The 16,932-nt window shown below is 33.3% G+C and overlaps 1 protein-coding gene across 3 annotated transcripts in view; it reads right to left on the bottom strand.

The window, feature by feature from the left end:
• Positions 1-2,383: 2,383 nt before the first annotated feature.
• LOC149690823 (uncharacterized) overlaps positions 2,384-16,932 on the bottom strand; it is a 170,035-nt gene continuing 155,486 nt past the window's right edge. For 2 of the 3 annotated variants that reach the window (XM_089870678.1, XM_089870679.1), the window contains 2 exons: positions 3,446-4,030; positions 2,384-3,191 (listed from right to left, as the gene is read on the bottom strand). In XM_089870678.1, coding sequence (XP_089726804.1) covers positions 2,505-3,191; positions 3,446-4,030 — 1,272 coding nt within the window. In that variant the 3' untranslated portion in view covers positions 2,384-2,504. Of the gene's footprint in view, positions 3,192-3,445; positions 4,031-4,406; positions 5,101-16,932 lie in introns of those variants that run through there. The other variant, XM_089870680.1, reaches the window with a different exon arrangement.

The following is a 16,932-nucleotide window of genomic DNA, read 5'->3' as shown; positions in this document are numbered from 1 at the left end:
ACAAACAATAAGAAAAAAAGGAGGAATTTGAACCTTTTAAATCGTCGTTAAAACTTTAAGAAGAAAAAAAAAAGAAAAAAAGCACAACATAATTGTTCCTGGTTGTTGGGTCACAGATAGAGATGTTTTAGTTAAACGAGCGGGAGATTTTGGCGGGAGTTGTCGCCTATATAGATGCCCCGAGCCATGTTAGCGGGGAACCTTGCCCACGGATCCCTCTCCCGGTTTTATGGCGCCCATAAATTTTGCATACACGGGACCTCCTCTCCACGACTATAGGAGGACCAAATTGGTCCTTGTCAAAATAGCGTGACGAAATTTACAATGCTTTAGAGAAAATAGCGTCGCATATTCGTCAATTCGCGCCATTTCTGGGTTTCAACTTTTCAAGCGCGCGCTTTTAAGAACGATTTCGAGGGATCGGATATTTGATTAAAATTCTTAATCTTAGATTAAGGTTAAGTTTAAGAAATTTACCAGGGATAATAAGTATCCAACCCCACTCGTCCAAAATTTTAAAATATAAATAAGAATAAAGTTTTAGAAAATTTTGCGTTCGTTTTCCATGGCAGAAATAAATTCCTCAACTTCTTAGCAATAAGGTGGTAATTCAAATAATAGAAGATTATAAATTGAAGTACGGACATTTTTCTTATAGTCATCCCACTAAAACAGGTATCATGACCCGAATGACCTTTCACCAAAGAAACTTTGCAGTAAAAAAAAAAACAGGGGACCTTTTCTACTCGTCGCTAAAAGTCAAAAGTCGCAATTACAAGAAATTTGTTCCAATATCTTTTCATGATCGAAGGGCCCCAAGCGAAAGGGAGATGGAAGAAAGCTTTTTATTCGAAACCTCAGGATAAAGATACTCAGGGAGGTCTCAAACGTCCTTTACCAAACAGAAACTGAGAAATGGGACAAGTGTGGTATAGATAAGATGGTTAAGAAAGACCTAAACTAGATCCCAAAGAATAACATAATTCTTAAAAACATTTTCCCATAAAGATACGTTGTGGATGGGTTTATCCATCTCATCTACTAACTGTGGGCATCCCAAAGATTCAAATTGGCGAAGCTAACAAGCCATGGCTAAACATAGGGCGCGTTAGGGACCTTTTGTCATTATCCGCGAGCTTTTCTCACCCCACGATTTTTATTGCATCGGGTACTTCTCTCTGGCATCTATCTCTCTCTCCCAACGGCTTCTTCTCCGTTGCTATCGTTACCATCTCCAGAAGAGAAGGTCCCCCGCGTGACGTCAGTAACGGAGCCAATGCCGATGGACCGTAAATCAAGGAGAGGGTTGTTAAAACGCCAACCTTAATGCCTTTACAACCGCGCCCGCCCGATTTGCCATCAAAACGGCAAAGCTCTTTGATGCTTCGTTTAATTACGAAGAAGTAGCCAAGGCTCAACGTAGTAGATACGACGAGTAACACCGGTATTTCTGCAGCGTTGAAATAGGGTGGTAACTTTTGGCCCCAACGCCCACAGCGCAACCAAGTCAACCCATAACAATTATTGCCTTTTTTTACCCATGGTATATTTATCGTTTTTCGAGCATGATTCTATTAAACAAGATACGGCGTTTGATTTTTCTACAAGGTACTATTGGTTTCGGTATAGACATGACATGACAAACATGAGGTATTCCTTTCGGGTTCAATTCCGGTGGTCCTTTTCTTACCCAGAAAAGGGACAGTTTACGAGGATCTATTTATTACGGGCACAAAGAATGTTTAGCTACAAGGGGACATTTGAATTGGCTTGGCTTGGTTGGGTTTTGGTCTCAATGGTAGGTCTTTTTGTGATAATCATGTGGTTCAATCGCTTAACCTTTGTAAGGATCAATACAAGATTTGTGACTTTGTAATCGAATTAAATTGAAATCTGACTTATTAAATGGCAACCGTGTATAACTTCAAAAATATACCACGGATCTTATCAACGTGTAAAGGAAAACCGGGATTCTAAACCATACTGGTTTTAAGACAAAGTCAAATTTTCCTTAAGCTGTTTTTGCAGTTATAGATAGACTCGAAAGAGGGCCACAGCTACACGTTTAATTCGGGAAATTAATTATCGAATAGGAACACCTATTCAATAACTTTGAAAAGAAAAAACCCAAACTGCTTACCTGTTATCCTTTAGGTGTTTCAATGGAACTTTCGCACACGTGAAACCCACACGGAACTTGACATTTATTGCAACTGCGATTGTAAAAAAAATCATTGTTACTTTATATAGCAAACAGAATTAGTTTTTTTTTAATTCAATAGGCCTACAAATTTTTTAGAAAGTCAATTTTAATTTGGCCGTTTTTCGCAAACGAAAAATTTCTACTTCACATATCACTCCAACCCATTAAACTAGGACCACATTTTTTTAAATCAGGTTTTATTTTCAACAATAACAAACTAACAATGTACAATTTCATAACAATTTGATGTGATTCATGGCAGGCAAATGATGGTTTAATTTTTGAAACTAATTAGACCACTTTACCACCATCCGGCGCTTTGTTGCCTCTGTTGTTTTCCAGAGGAGACGGAAGATTGCCAAGGATGGCTGCTGAAAGATGTTGATTTGGCAGATTGAGTTTGACGCTTCTGAGAAGAACCTCCGTGTCCAGATGCACCAGCTGGAACTTGGTTGATGGCCAAGACCAATGGGATCAAGATCCTGTGGCCTTGTTGGGGAGTTGAGGTCTGTGTTTGTTTCTTAGCAACTCCTTGTGATTTCCATGGAGCTGGGGCTTGAACCTGGGGTTTCGCCCATCCTTGGTTTTGTTGAGGAGCCCATCCTTGGGGTTCAGGGGCTTGTTGCTTCCATCCTTGGGCTTCTGGTTGCCATCCTTGAGGTTCGGGAGCTTGTTGTTTCCAGCCTTGGGGTTCAGGGGCTTGTTGTTTCCATCCTTGGGCTTCTGGTTGCCATCCTTGGGGTTCAGGGGCCTGTTGTTTCCATCCTTGTTGAGCTTCGGGTTGCCATCCTTGGGGTTCTGGGGCCTGTTGTTTCCATCCTTGTTGAGCTTCGGGTTGCCAACCTTGGGGTTCAGGGGCTTGTTCTTTCCATCCTTGTTGAGCTTCGGGTTGCCATCCTTGTGGTTCTGGGGCTTCTTCCTTCCAGCCTTGTTGGGCTTCGGGTTGCCATCCTTGGGGTTCAGGGGCTTGTTGTTGAGCCCATGGGTCCTTAAATTCGGGGTTTTCAGAGTTCAGTTTTCGCGAGTAATTTACAAGGTTTTCACCAAATGTGCAGCATTCTTTACTAATACATCATGCAAATCAATTCCTTGACAACTTTTAAAAGCCAAGGTCCAAACATCCAAAGAGATTATACAACTAAAACCGAAGTTACCAAACGTGCATATTGCCCTCAAATACCGAAGTTACCGAACGTGCATATTTCCCTCAAATACCCAAATAACTCAAAATAAAGTACTTACAGCTGTTTGTTGTTGTTGGGCCCATGGATCAGCTTGACCTTGAGGTTCCCATCCAGCAGATTGCTGTTGTTGTGGTTGCCATCCGGAAGACTTGCTTTGCTGTTGAGGTTCCCATCCAGCGGATTTGGTTTGCTGTTGAGGTTCCCATCCAGAGGATTTAGTTTGCTGTTGAGGTTCCCATCCAGAGGATTTGGTTTGTTGTTGAGGTTCCCATCCAGAGGATTTGGTTTGTTGTTGAGGTTCCCATACAGAGGTTTGCTGTTGCGGTTGCCATCCGGAAGACTTAGTCTGTTGCTGTGGTTCCCAACCGGCAGACTGTTGTTGCTGTGGTTCCCAACCAGAAGACTTCTGTTGTTGTGGTTGCCATCCTCCACCAAGGTTCAATTTGGAGGTTTGTTGAACTTTAGCGGGGGCGCTGCTGACCTTCAAAGGTACTGGCAAGTAGATAACCTTGACTTGAGGTTGTTGCTGAACTTGCTGTTTACCTCCACCACCGTGTCCTTTACTTTGAGTTTGTTGTTGGGCCCATGGACCAGTTGCCAAAGTGGAAGTGGCTAAGCACAACGCTAACGTGACGGAGAATATCTGAAAACAACCGAAAAAAAAAATAATTATTTAGATATAATCTGAACAAGGCTTGGGTAAAAAAACCGTTAATTATCTTATTCGCACTAAACAATATTAGATTTCTATATCACATCCTGTTCAATATTTTATCTATATTTCGCCCGAATATAAATTAGTATGAACGGGCTATGGAATAAATTCAATAACCCGTTCACACTACAATGTTAATATTATACAAATCCTCAAATTATATCTATAAGTAACCCAAATTTCAGATAGAACGCGCAATAATCCTGTAACGGGACCGCTTCGTTTGAGTCGCGAAAATGCAAATATAGAAATAATAAAGATAATCTATAAGAGAGAGTTGGATAAAATTGTTAGCTCCTCTCACCATGGCTATCGAAAGTCAGAATAATTTCATCTGGTCTCTGCTACTCGGTTTTATACCTCGACTATGGACCATTTGAAAGACAGTCGACTCTCAAGTATGGTCCAAATTTAATCCCCCATTCGCTTTCAATAAAGAAAAACTCATCAGCCCCCCCTCACCTAAACTTTCGGATTCAATACCACCCACTAGAAGTCCTCCTTACAACTTTAAAACTAAGAGAGAAAAAATATTCTACGATCCATAAAGGTATATCCCCCTCTTTAGAAGATGATTCTTAAATTTTTTTCCTCCCCAAAATTCGTTTTCGTGGCCCAGTTTCGGAAGTTCGTAATAATCTGGCTTATACACACGAATATACTGCTTATACTGTATGGGGTCAGTACGGAAAAACTATAGAATATATATATATATATATACACATTTGGGGATATACAATTTAAAGAAAAAAATATTCGAGTCATTTTTAAGATCAGCTAAGTTGATTTCATATTGAATTTTCAATATCTGTACGCGGTCTTCTCGATTGCAGTTTTAAGTAGGTTTAAGGGTTAGAACTTAGAATAAGGATAACGTTTTCGTCAAAGGAATTCTGGGATTGATTACAAGATGAATCTTTACTTCATTAAGATTCTTTTATGAACGGATTTATTTTTGGTAGATGGTTGAATAGAGTTTCGAAATTAAAATTATTTCAGTTTGGATTTTGATTTGGTATTGAGGAAAAACAAAAAATATAAGCGAAAGGGTTTGACCGTAAGATTTGTATTTTAAATTTATCTCTAAGGATATTTATTTATTTATTTATTTAAATGTATTTCATTTTATGTATTTTAAAATTATTTAAGAATTATTTATTAAATTTCGGAAGTGATTTTTAGAAGAAGTGGAAGTAGTTTTTATTTGCTAATCTGATATTTTTTAACTAAGCTCACTCTTTAATTTCAAATTTTGAATGACATTTAAAATGATTTGAGTACACTTAGCCTAAACCCTATTTCGCATCTTTATTCTTTTCAAATTCCCTCTCAAGATTAATATTGTTATAAATCAAATAAAAATAATTGATGTGATCTATTCCGGCATTTGTGAGAGTGTTTTATTGAGGAAACTTAAATCTTAATCTTCTTCCTAAACCAATTCAACAATAACTTATTGACTGTTGGTTCTTTGACAGAAAAATATTTGAAACATCTTCCCTAATAAGTTAATGAAGACCTACAGTATATGATGTGAAAATAAATCTACCACAAATCTTGTTTCCCAAATACATACGTCACTTTCATAAATGTATATCTTTGTGCAAATACCTCTTACTGTTAAAATTATTCACGGTTAAAAACATTTACAATGAACGTCCCCTTTTAATAAATAAAATATTATTTTGTCTTTCTTTTTTTTATTTTTAAAGTTTGACCGAAATTTTCTTTAAAAAAACGAGAAATTTAAAAAGCGATAGATACGCATTGTGGCTCTATGTATAATTTTAAAATTTATAATATTTCAAATATTGGACGACATGCTGAGACCAAAATATGGGGAGAAAAATTATAAATACAGACAAACAAAAATGGCTAGTTTTTGTAAAAATGTTACCGAACTGCGGTTATATCGATTCGCCAAGAGCACTTTGCAATAAGTTTTCTTTACTCTTATGATATTAAAGGAAAGGGTTTATCATTGTTTGTTTTAACTGCTCCTGAATAGGATAAATACAAACAAAATGATACAAAATTATCTAAACGCCCGAAATTTTTGGATCTACAAAGAAAATTCACGTATACGCCTTTTTTAATTCTAATAATAAATTTAATTTGTAAATTATCTCACATAAGTCACGGATTATTGAAATGTTAAATATCATAGCTACCTTCCGAAACGATAACGCGGTAAAAATACCAGAGTAAATGACAATGGCTGAGCATACTAATTGAATTCATTGATTCGAATCGAGGAATGTTACAAGAATATTCATATTTTTGCATCCTGGGGAATAATAGAAATTATTTGCATAAAAATTTAGTGTTCTGCTTCAAACGATAAAGGTTTCTTCCTTCCGCAATGCGTGTTAATTCAATTTAGGCCTACTTTTAGGTCTATTTTAGGCTTAAAAGCTGCGAAATTTGCTTGCTTAAGGTTAATTAAGGTCAAATTGCTATTTCTCTTAAGCCTAATGCGAGTTTTATTTTTACCCCTAATTATTCCAAATTGTATTGCAGTATTTTTCAACGAAATTTCCTAAGCCTAACTGTGATTTCTCTTAAGCCTAACGACTTTCAAAATTAGGCTTAATGTGCTTTAATAAATATTAAAAATAGCTTAATTACTTCATTATCAGATATAGAATTCTGTGAAATAAAAATGTAATTACAGCTTCTGGTATCGAAAGTTATACTTAAAATTCGCTTTTTTATGGCCTTTTCAACACCAATGTTTCCTAAATCTAATGCAATTTTAATTGTTCCTCGTTATCCACTTTTAATAAGGTATCTTCAGAGAAGTTCTTAAGTACGTCATGAGAAGCACCTAACTCAAAACTACATAAATTTCTCAATTCATTCAAGTTTATTTCAAAGTGCACTTTAGGATATCACTCATTTCATTTCAATTTCAATATTTGAGAAAAGAGTTTTATCTGAAATAATCCAGCATATTTAATTTTTCTAATTCGTGATTTAATTGACCTTCTTAAGAATAGATACCCTTAAATTATTTGCTTTGAAACAACGCGAATTTATTCATATTTCCTCATGAATAATTAATTATGTTAATATAAATTAAACAGCAAAGGTTTGCTGCGCGCATCAGAACTTTTAATTGAATATTATTTGATATAAATTGAAGTCAGTTCTTAACGCTTAAAGGCAATATACTATTAAATCTAATTAAAGTCATTAAATGACTATTATATCATTCTATTTTAGTTCCGTCACGTTTTCCCTTTCCTTGATTAAAAAAAATCAAGATGAAGTACTTGAGTATAGTTTGGATTCGAAAGTCGAAGTATTTTATTGTGTAATTTGATTTAATTTTTGATTAAAAATAACCAAAACTTTCAAAACTAAGTACTCTATAGTTTCAATTCAAATTCGACTACCATTTCATACTGAAATTTTGAATTTGATTCGATATTTGATTAAGTAAAAAAAAAATTCCAAAAATATAATATATTTTTTTTTAAATATCGCCAGAAGCGTTTAATTTCTTTCTTTTTTAAAGTATAAGCCATATTTTATTTTTATAATTCGATGTGGGTAGATTGATACCATACTTATATACCAAATTTTCCTGTAAAAAATGGGGTATTTGTCTTAAAAGGTAATTAATAATAAATTTATCAATTTTCTAAATTGGTGTTCATCGCTTTTTTAAACTAGTCGATAATTGGGTGCAAAATTATTTTTTTGGTATTAGGTCAAGTATGGGGGGTATGATCTAATCTCTTCATATTAGTGCTCGAAAATTCGGATTATTTGGCCCACCTATATGTAATATATTAAGAATAAGTAAGGTTTATTCAATTGATGTAATGAAGAATTGTTTATTCCCATGCTTTAATTGCGTGAAAGTGAAGACATAATTGCAACGTCCGGCAAAAAACTCTAATTATTGGCTTTGTCTCAAGCTATTATCAAACTATTAACATGTTAAATTGGTACAAAATTATGTTTACTTATCGTTGTTATGATACCTACTTCCGGAATGCTGTTTATAAATATTTTCGCGTTGGTTTTTAGTTTCCACGAAATGGAATTCGATAATAGATAAAATTTAAATAGAATTTACTCGCCGTAAAATTATAATAAATGTCATTTAATTTCATGTTCATTTCTTAAATAATTATGTTTTTCTTGAAACCGAATTAACCCACCCCCCAAAAAATTCCATTGTTTTTATGGAATGTAAATTATTGCCCAACAACATCTTTTTCTTTTCTAAAATTTCAAGTGTTAAAATAGGATGTTATTCAGTCACTATTTCACACTTACGCAATTACTAACTTCACTCTGAGCTACCTTTATTGGCGCAATTTCGAGTATTTAAACACACTAAAATAAAATCCCACTAGAAATATTTTGTCTACGTAAAAAGGGAAATTCCGAAATTAAAAAAAAATAAATATATATATTATGGTTCAATTGTTTTTCAAACGAAAAATATGTATTATAATAGAAAAAAAAATTCCCCCAAAAATTGGTCGTGATTTTCTCGGAAGTCTTCTAAGGTAGAAAGAGCACGCATTATTAAATTCAATGCTTCATTAAGATTAGCACCATTAAAATTAAACCGGCACTCTAATTATCACGATTTAACCTTTTGAAAGTATCAAGTTCAGACGTTTATAACTAGTAGTTGAAAGCTATAGACAGCGTCAACTAAAGGAGCTAGAGAAATTTCCTTAATAATAATCGGAAATCACAAAATTAAACTAATTATTCAAATTTAACCAACTAATATTAAAGAATAAAGTCAAATAACCTATCTAATCCTCAGTCCGAGATCTGCTGGACAACCTATTTCAACTGACCAACTTCTGAGTAAGTTCATGATTGCCTAACCACGGTCCATCTATGACTTTAATTAGCTCATTTCGCACCATCACAATTGTTCAAGGGTTAGTTCAGGTGCAAGATCTCAAGTGCAAGATTTCATCACACAATAGGCAAACTGCCTCACGTTTTTGCACGAGTTTTTAAGAAAATATCAGGGGTTTTTACCAAAAAAAAAATTAAAAAGTAAATCGTGATAGACATAAACCAAAAACATCCCATTCTTTCAAACCTTTCAAGAAATGTCTATATTTTCATGGTAACTTTCACTTAAAGAGATCGTTCCACTTTCTGCCTGCAGTTGTAAAAGGTAATACAACTAACCACAACGATAATAAGCCAATTATCTTCGCTACCTACGGCGACCTACACGTTCGAATTATTGAATTTATTAACTACTATTAATGGCAAATATAATTAACAGGAAGTGTAGAAGTTAGAATTACGAGCGTAAGCTAAAGGCTTTCATCAACAGTGATTTGCAATATACACTCTGTTATTTGCATTTGCTATTGCTAATAACATCTTTACAATAAAGCTCTTGAAAAACTGTACGCTATACTCAACTAAGTTTTATAAAATGCTTTACAAATTGGTTTACGGTTTACCTATAAATTTGACTGACATTTTTGATTGACGTCCGTTTTTAAACGAGAAATAATTTAAATAAATAATAAAAAAAATCTAGTATACTGAAGTTTAAATATAAGTAACTCTATATTTGAAAATTTCAAATTCGAAACGGGTTTCCAATCTATTTCTTTTTTCTGGTATCAATTGGTCATAGCACCCAAATAATAAACCGTGCGATTTTTATTGGACAGCTGTTCATGGACTATTTATTACTCAAATACCCAGAAATTCCAAATCATGAAAGACATTGACAGATAATCTCTTAAACAATAAATAAAAGAACCCATGGTCATGCATTTGGTCACTTTTTCAAGTTGGAAATTAAACGTACGTCCCAACTTAATTAAAAAATATTAATAAAACAATCCGTCCAATTAAAACTGACCTTCACAACAGCTACGCAACATTAATTTAAACATGAGTGTAAAACAAAATAAAAATTAATTGCCATAATGAAATTAAAGGTTTCACCGCCTTTTGTCATGATATCAAATAGATATAAAAAAGCCGCGCGTTAACCTAGAAACTGCCGCCGTTAATTTAATAATAATAATAAAATTAGGGTGCAGCTAAGCCTAATCTAAAATTAAAGTGCACAACTTTCATTCTATATATGAACATTGGAAATTAATTATTTTAAAAATGGTTCAGTTTAATTAAAGAGACAATGAAATGTACTGAAAACAAAATATTTTTAAAACATAATTAGTTACTAGAATTCTTCAGTTTCAATATTTGATATGCTAAGCCTAAAGGGTTATTACTTAACATCCGGACGGTAGGTGGACACAAAGACGCTAGAATGGGCTTCAACGTTTCCAGTCCACTAAATTATTTGAAGCTATATCCTAATTTACGTGGTCAAACTTAAATCTCCGACTTTTGAAAAGGGTATCTTGGTTGTCCATTCCATTTCATTGTTCCTTTAAGGTCACCGGCGAAGTTTCAAGAAACAAACCAACCTTTGTAAGGTGGTTAATTCGTAAATGGAAAAGTATGCATTCATAATGGCCCTTCATTTCATCCCACGAACACACAGAAGAAGTATTTCTCTAATTGGGCAACGCTCCCTTTCTTAAAATTAATTAACAACAGCGGCTGATGGGTTGATGCGTATAATTTTAAAGTAGCATCATGCACAATAAGATGAACACCAGACTATTGTATAATGCTTACAATAATCCTCAACACAATTTTTTTTATTTTAAAGATTCTATTTTTAAAATTTGCGTTTTAAATTTCTTGTCTTTTGTAATCTAAACTAGAATTAAATAAACAAATAAATGATGCGCTCTGCTTACTCTCTAAAATTAATTAACTTAATTATAATTATATACAATAATAATTATAATACTAACAATAAACAGTAATGCTTATTTTTAAAATTTTCTTAATGGTCTGCAAATCTTGGTTGGGTTTTTATTTTATTTTATTCTAATTTTAAATTTGTCATAATTTTCATATCGAGTTTATTTTTTTACTTTTTAGGGAAGGTTGATAAGAGTATCATCCTGGTTTAATTTGATTTAATTAAGGTTTAATATACCGGTATTAAGTTTAAAAGGGTACTTCCTTTTATAATTAGTTTACTTTCATTTGACTAAGTTTAAAGGATATTAATTAACATTTTATAAAATTATAATTTATAGACCAGTATCAACTGGTTCAATTCAGTTCCCCGGTATAGATTTATAGCGGACGATATAAGGTATTCATAACCTGAATGAATATTTCTTTTAAATTTGTCTAAGAAAATAAATAAATAAACACACTCAAAAATCAAAATTAAACTTCACCGTCAAACTGTCACAATCCCATAATTCTAAATCAATTTCTTTTTAAAGAAATAAAGTTAAAAATAAAATTTTTCAACACTTTGAAATTTAAGGAAGCCAACCGGGAATACCGTTGGAATCTTCAAAAAAACTTTAAACCTTTTGTCCCATTTATGATATTTCTCTAAATACCATAAAAAAGGTGGTTAAGGTCAATCATTTTCTTCTAAATCATCTCAGAAAACAAAATTGAAATTTCCCTTTCAGCAAAAATTTTATTTTTAAATTTTTTAGTCTGAATTTAATCAACCGTGTAATAACGACCGACAAATACGCATTGAAAGCGAAAACTATTTAACTTTACGTAGTTTTAAATGTAAATATACTTAATTTTGACTTTAAACGCTGCCTGAAAGACATATCTACCCCAAAACCACCACAATCGTGGTAGAGGTGCCATCAAAATTATTCCACATCAATTTACTAACAGAAAAGAGGATAGTTTGCTATGAAGAAAAGGGTCTGACCTTTTCTTTGACCTTTCAGGAAAAAGTGTATTTAAAATAAAACCATCTGTTGAACTATTTCGTTTGGTTTTTTTTACAAACAGAATTTAAAATACACGAAAAGGCATGCGCCCCCCAACTGTGAACGCGGTGATCCACAAATTGGCCCTACGTTTACCATCCCATCACGCTAGTTAAATGTTTTTTATAAAAATGTATGACCAGATTTTAACAACGGGCCTTGGTCATTTTTCACACCTGTTATTAAATAAATAATTTCCGGGTTCAGGATTATTTCAAAGGGAAAGTGAAATGTCATCATTAGAGAAGTTGTTTCATTATCACTTGAGTACATCCGATGGAACTTCAGCAATTGCAACCTTGCAACCGATTTGGTGCAGGACTGGTAGCTATGTAGACGGTATTGCATCCCTAACTTTTGTATATAAATTATTTTGAAGCAATTACACAGCGAAAGTTGGATTTCATTTCCAATTTCATAACTTCCTAAAACACTTATAATAATTAAATTTAATAACTTCCGTTTAATCCATTAATTTCTCGTCTATTTTATTTATATAGTACCTGCCCCTAAGGCTTGTTATCCCATATTAAATTAAATAAGGTAAGATCCAATTTGTCTCGGACATTCTCGGTTCTTTCATCAAACACAAATGAAACATAATTAATTTGATCTTCTTACAAGCTTCTTCTGCCTCGTCTTACATGAATTATATTAATCTTTAAGTCAATTATTATTTTCTTTATGTATTTTGTTATAAGCTGGATTTATTTATTGTGTGTTTATTTCAATTTATATATACGTCGGTTTTATATCCATCTACCCGGATATGAACACGTACGTCTTATGGGGTGAAAGTTACATTTTTTTTTAAATTTAAAAATATCCATGCTATGATTTACTTTCAATAGGAATGAGAAATTCATTTCAAAGTAATTTTTATAAAGAATCAGGTTTTCATTTGGTTTTTACGAGGTTTTTCTTTGTGTATAGTTTGACTATTAAGAATTGAAATTACTATATACTATAGCGTACGGAAGTTTGTAATATTTTGAATAGGGTGCTAACAATATTGAATTTTTGTTTTCAATTTCCGATATGTCTTGCTGAGAAGAAGTCATGGGTCGAAGAATTAAATGTTCTTTTTAGTTAGGCCTATATTAAAATATCAAAGGAAACCGGGTAGGGCTCTAAAACTGTACGGACAAAAGCATATAGTCCGGATCTATTTAACCTCTTCACCTTTTGACCTCTTCTGGTCGTTAAGATGATGTCATACTGAAACCAAAAGTATGTCTATATTTTAAAGTGACATAATTTTTAATTGAGAAATTTTAGTATTAATTTGTTTCTCTGTTTCTAAATTGTGTTCCCTAGCATCTTTAACCTCTTCACCTTTGACCTTTTGAACCTTCCCTCCCTATTAAATATATATCACATTCATAATGATGGCCAACTTTTAAAATTAACAATTCCAAATTAAAAATTTTTTCATATTCTAGTATATATTTCAAATACACCTACAGATAATCTAAATAGCATAGAAAAATATTCAAATTAAAAAAGTTCAGGTAAATAATATTTGTATAGAGTCGTTTCCTTCCGAGGCTAAAAAAATTAACTTTTACTTCTCACGCGAAAGACAACGGAAATTTAAATGTAATAGAATGATTTAGAGCGAATCGCTGTCAAAAAATTCCAGGAAAATCTTCTAAAACCCCTAAGGGCTGAAAATATGTTTGTTATTTAATTGGGTAAAGTTAAGCCTAATTCCCCACAGCGGTAAAATAATCTTGACACACGCCCACGTGATAAGATAGCGCGCGAGCTGTGGCACTTAAAAGCGAAAGCGGGAATACATAAAGCCAAATAGGAATACTTGTGTAGACATTTTCTCAGACGGAATTTAGTAGATTTTACCTCGCGAATAAAGGCTAGCGCACACCTAACGTCATCGGACGGACCGCACGGATCGCACGCATCGGATAATTTTCTTCAACTGCGCACACTAAATTCGGAGCATTCGTATTTCCGAAATTCCGAACGCGCGTATGAGCAATTGAGCATGCGCGGCGGAATACTCGGGAATTTTCAAAATGCGCAAAATTTCAAACTAGGTTTACCATAATGGCTATAGTTGTTAAATTACTAACCGGAAACACCTTTCACTTGGAATAATGTGGTAAACCTAGAAAGTTTTCCTAATCTTAAAAGAGTGCCATTTTATGTTTCATCAACACATAATTTGAGCATTCGTTAAGCGATTTTTGTCTTAGCTCCGTACGGACCATACGGATTGTATGCCCCTATCGGCAATCCTCGTCGGCATTGCCGACCTCCGATACGTACGATGCGGACAGATGAGCGCGTTCTCATTTGAAACAATGGTAATAATAATAAAATCCGATGCGTGCGATACGTGCGGTCCGTCCGATGACGATAGGTGTGCGCTTGCCTTAATCTATCTCACTGCCTGTTGCAACTTGGGCGCCTAGGAACTCGCGTTGCTATAACAACCAATGACTTCACAGATAGAAAGACGCCATCAGAATTATGACTCGTGGCGGAGAGTAAGTTCTCAAGCCCGTCCCATAAACACCGCATAGAAATTAACATGGGAGACAATGATTCCTAGTGGCTTTATGTATTACTGGTGAAAGTTATATTTCTAGCTAAGACTCGGATGAAAGTATGATGGTTTTATAACACGCACTGTACATCCCTACCCCGAATAAAAGAAATATATATAAAATACTGGCTTCTCTGGTATTTTGAAGATCTTATTCAAACAATGGCGCGGTGAAGAAGACGATTTAGGAAATGTTAGGTTTAGTTCGATGAACCTTTTTATTAAGTTTATGTGTCTATGCGGGTCTCTTTATAGTTCTAAAATTAAATTTAATCCGAGATTGAATTAGTTCAAGTGTTAATACAGACATGGTGTGCAGCAACATGAAGACCCAATCATACTTGTTAAAGATTTGTAAGGGTTTAATTTTCATCCCAATTTTTAGTTTAAGTTATTTAGTTTTGATCTAGGACTTGAGGTACCAACAAGATGGCGGCATATTTTAAAAACCTTGTTACGTTTAGATTCATTCCTAAGCCTTGGTCTTAAGGTTAACCAAATGGTAGTGTGTTTAAAACCTTATAACATTTAGGCCTATTTTTAAGCCTTGGACTTAAGGTAACAAGATGGCCGAGTGTTCACATATTGCATTTTAGAGCCTCGCATTTTTACCGCACCTTTGAACCAACAATATTTCTGAGAAAAAAACGGACTAAAACATTTAGAACACCATAAAAATTGAAATTTAACACCATTTTCGAAGGTTCACCTTAAATTTAAGTATAGATAAGGAGCTGTTAAATTGGTCCCGAGGTATAAATTTCCTTTTAACAAATAGCGTGAAGAATTTTTGTACAAATTCACTTCATAAAAACGAAGATATCAAACCTTACAAACAAGGAAATTCCTTAACTAATAAAAGGTTACTTTAAACTTATCTACTTCCGATAAATAAAAACAAACCGGGGGTTCCCTTAGCGGATGTGCCTGATCTCTGAATGGCACGACCAAATTGATGTTTCTGATATTTAGGTCTATTTATCTGCTCACTAGAAACTTTCGATGGCAAATAAACAATTTAAAAGCTTGAGGTACACATAAGTAAAAATGTAGGACCTACTTTCTCTTCGTCGGATTAATACAGACAACGGAATAGTTTTTTTAATGGGTCAAGGACTTTTGAGTGATTTGCCATCGAGATAGGTCGGTCTCATCATCATATGTGTTTTGTGGTCGTGTATGTATATAATCACTAATCTTAATTTTTGAAGTTTGTCGGTTCGTTACGGTTAGTTAGGTTTTGGTTATTTAGTTTTATCTACATTCTTTATAATTGGGCCACATTTTTGACGGATTGATATTAAATTAATAGTTAGTTTAATTGGGATTAGATTATTTGTGATAGTTGGAGTTTGGGAAGATTGGCTTTCGTAACTAGGGCTATAGGTGAAAAATTTAAGTAACTTTAAAAGTAATTTGTTCAAATTTAACAGTTTAGAACTGGAAAATTATATTAGATAAATAACATTTTATATATTTAAACAATTTAATTGAGAAATTACGTTCCTACAACTAATAAAATTTCACATTGGTACCATGGAGCAATATTAACGGAGACCTAGGAACTACTCCATAGAAAATTCCAAATGATTTTTCATCTTTATGTCAAAGGAACCCTAAATTCCCTCCTCAATTTTTAAGAATTCTTTTCAATTCAATTCAATTCTTTACAACTAACTCTTTATGTAGCTACGTAATATAAAATTGTTTAGAAATAAATATAAAGAAAAACATAATAAAATAAATAAAGTAACCCAAATATAAATAAATTCTAAGTAAAATAATCCATATATTTTTAGCAACACAATCCTTTAGTTCAGGAGGGGGGGGGGTTATAATATAACTGAAACATTCATAGAATTTAATCATTTATCAAGATTATGTAAGTTACTATAGCTTCCCTTTGTTAAACACGTGCGACTAAAACCTTTTAGAATAGAAAATTACATATTAGACCGTCTGGAATTTTTAATATTTGGAATTTAAGAATTTTCCAGACAAGTGTCGAGATGCACACTGTATTTTTAAATTAATATATAACAGAGGAAACTGGAACATTTTGACATTAATAGATGCACATGTACATGTATTCCAAGAATGATATAATAATTTTGAGCGATGATTTAAGAGATAAAGTGATATTATAAGTATTATTTATGGGATATACTCAAAATATTACGTCTTAGTTTTAAAATTGGCCATTGTTACCGTAAGATTGGTACGGTATGACGTGACCACGTACAATTACGCCCAAATTAATATATATATATATCAGGTTTGAACAGATATCCATAAAAGGAAGTAAGTAAAAACCGCAATGGTTTTCATACATGGTCAATATCTTACTATTGCTTATGGTGGTATGTGTGCTAAATTCGTGAAAAAATAAATACACACAAAACAACGCCTTTAAG

The sequence above is a fragment of the Phalangium opilio genome, unplaced genomic scaffold (genome assembly GCF_054372755.1).
Source record: "Phalangium opilio isolate 3A_F unplaced genomic scaffold, DU_Popi_V2 ptg000031l_1, whole genome shotgun sequence".
Classification (NCBI taxonomy): domain Eukaryota; kingdom Metazoa; phylum Arthropoda; class Arachnida; order Opiliones; family Phalangiidae; genus Phalangium; species Phalangium opilio.
Note: the sequence above shows the minus strand (reverse complement) of the source record. Positions and strands in the feature narration are given on the sequence as shown.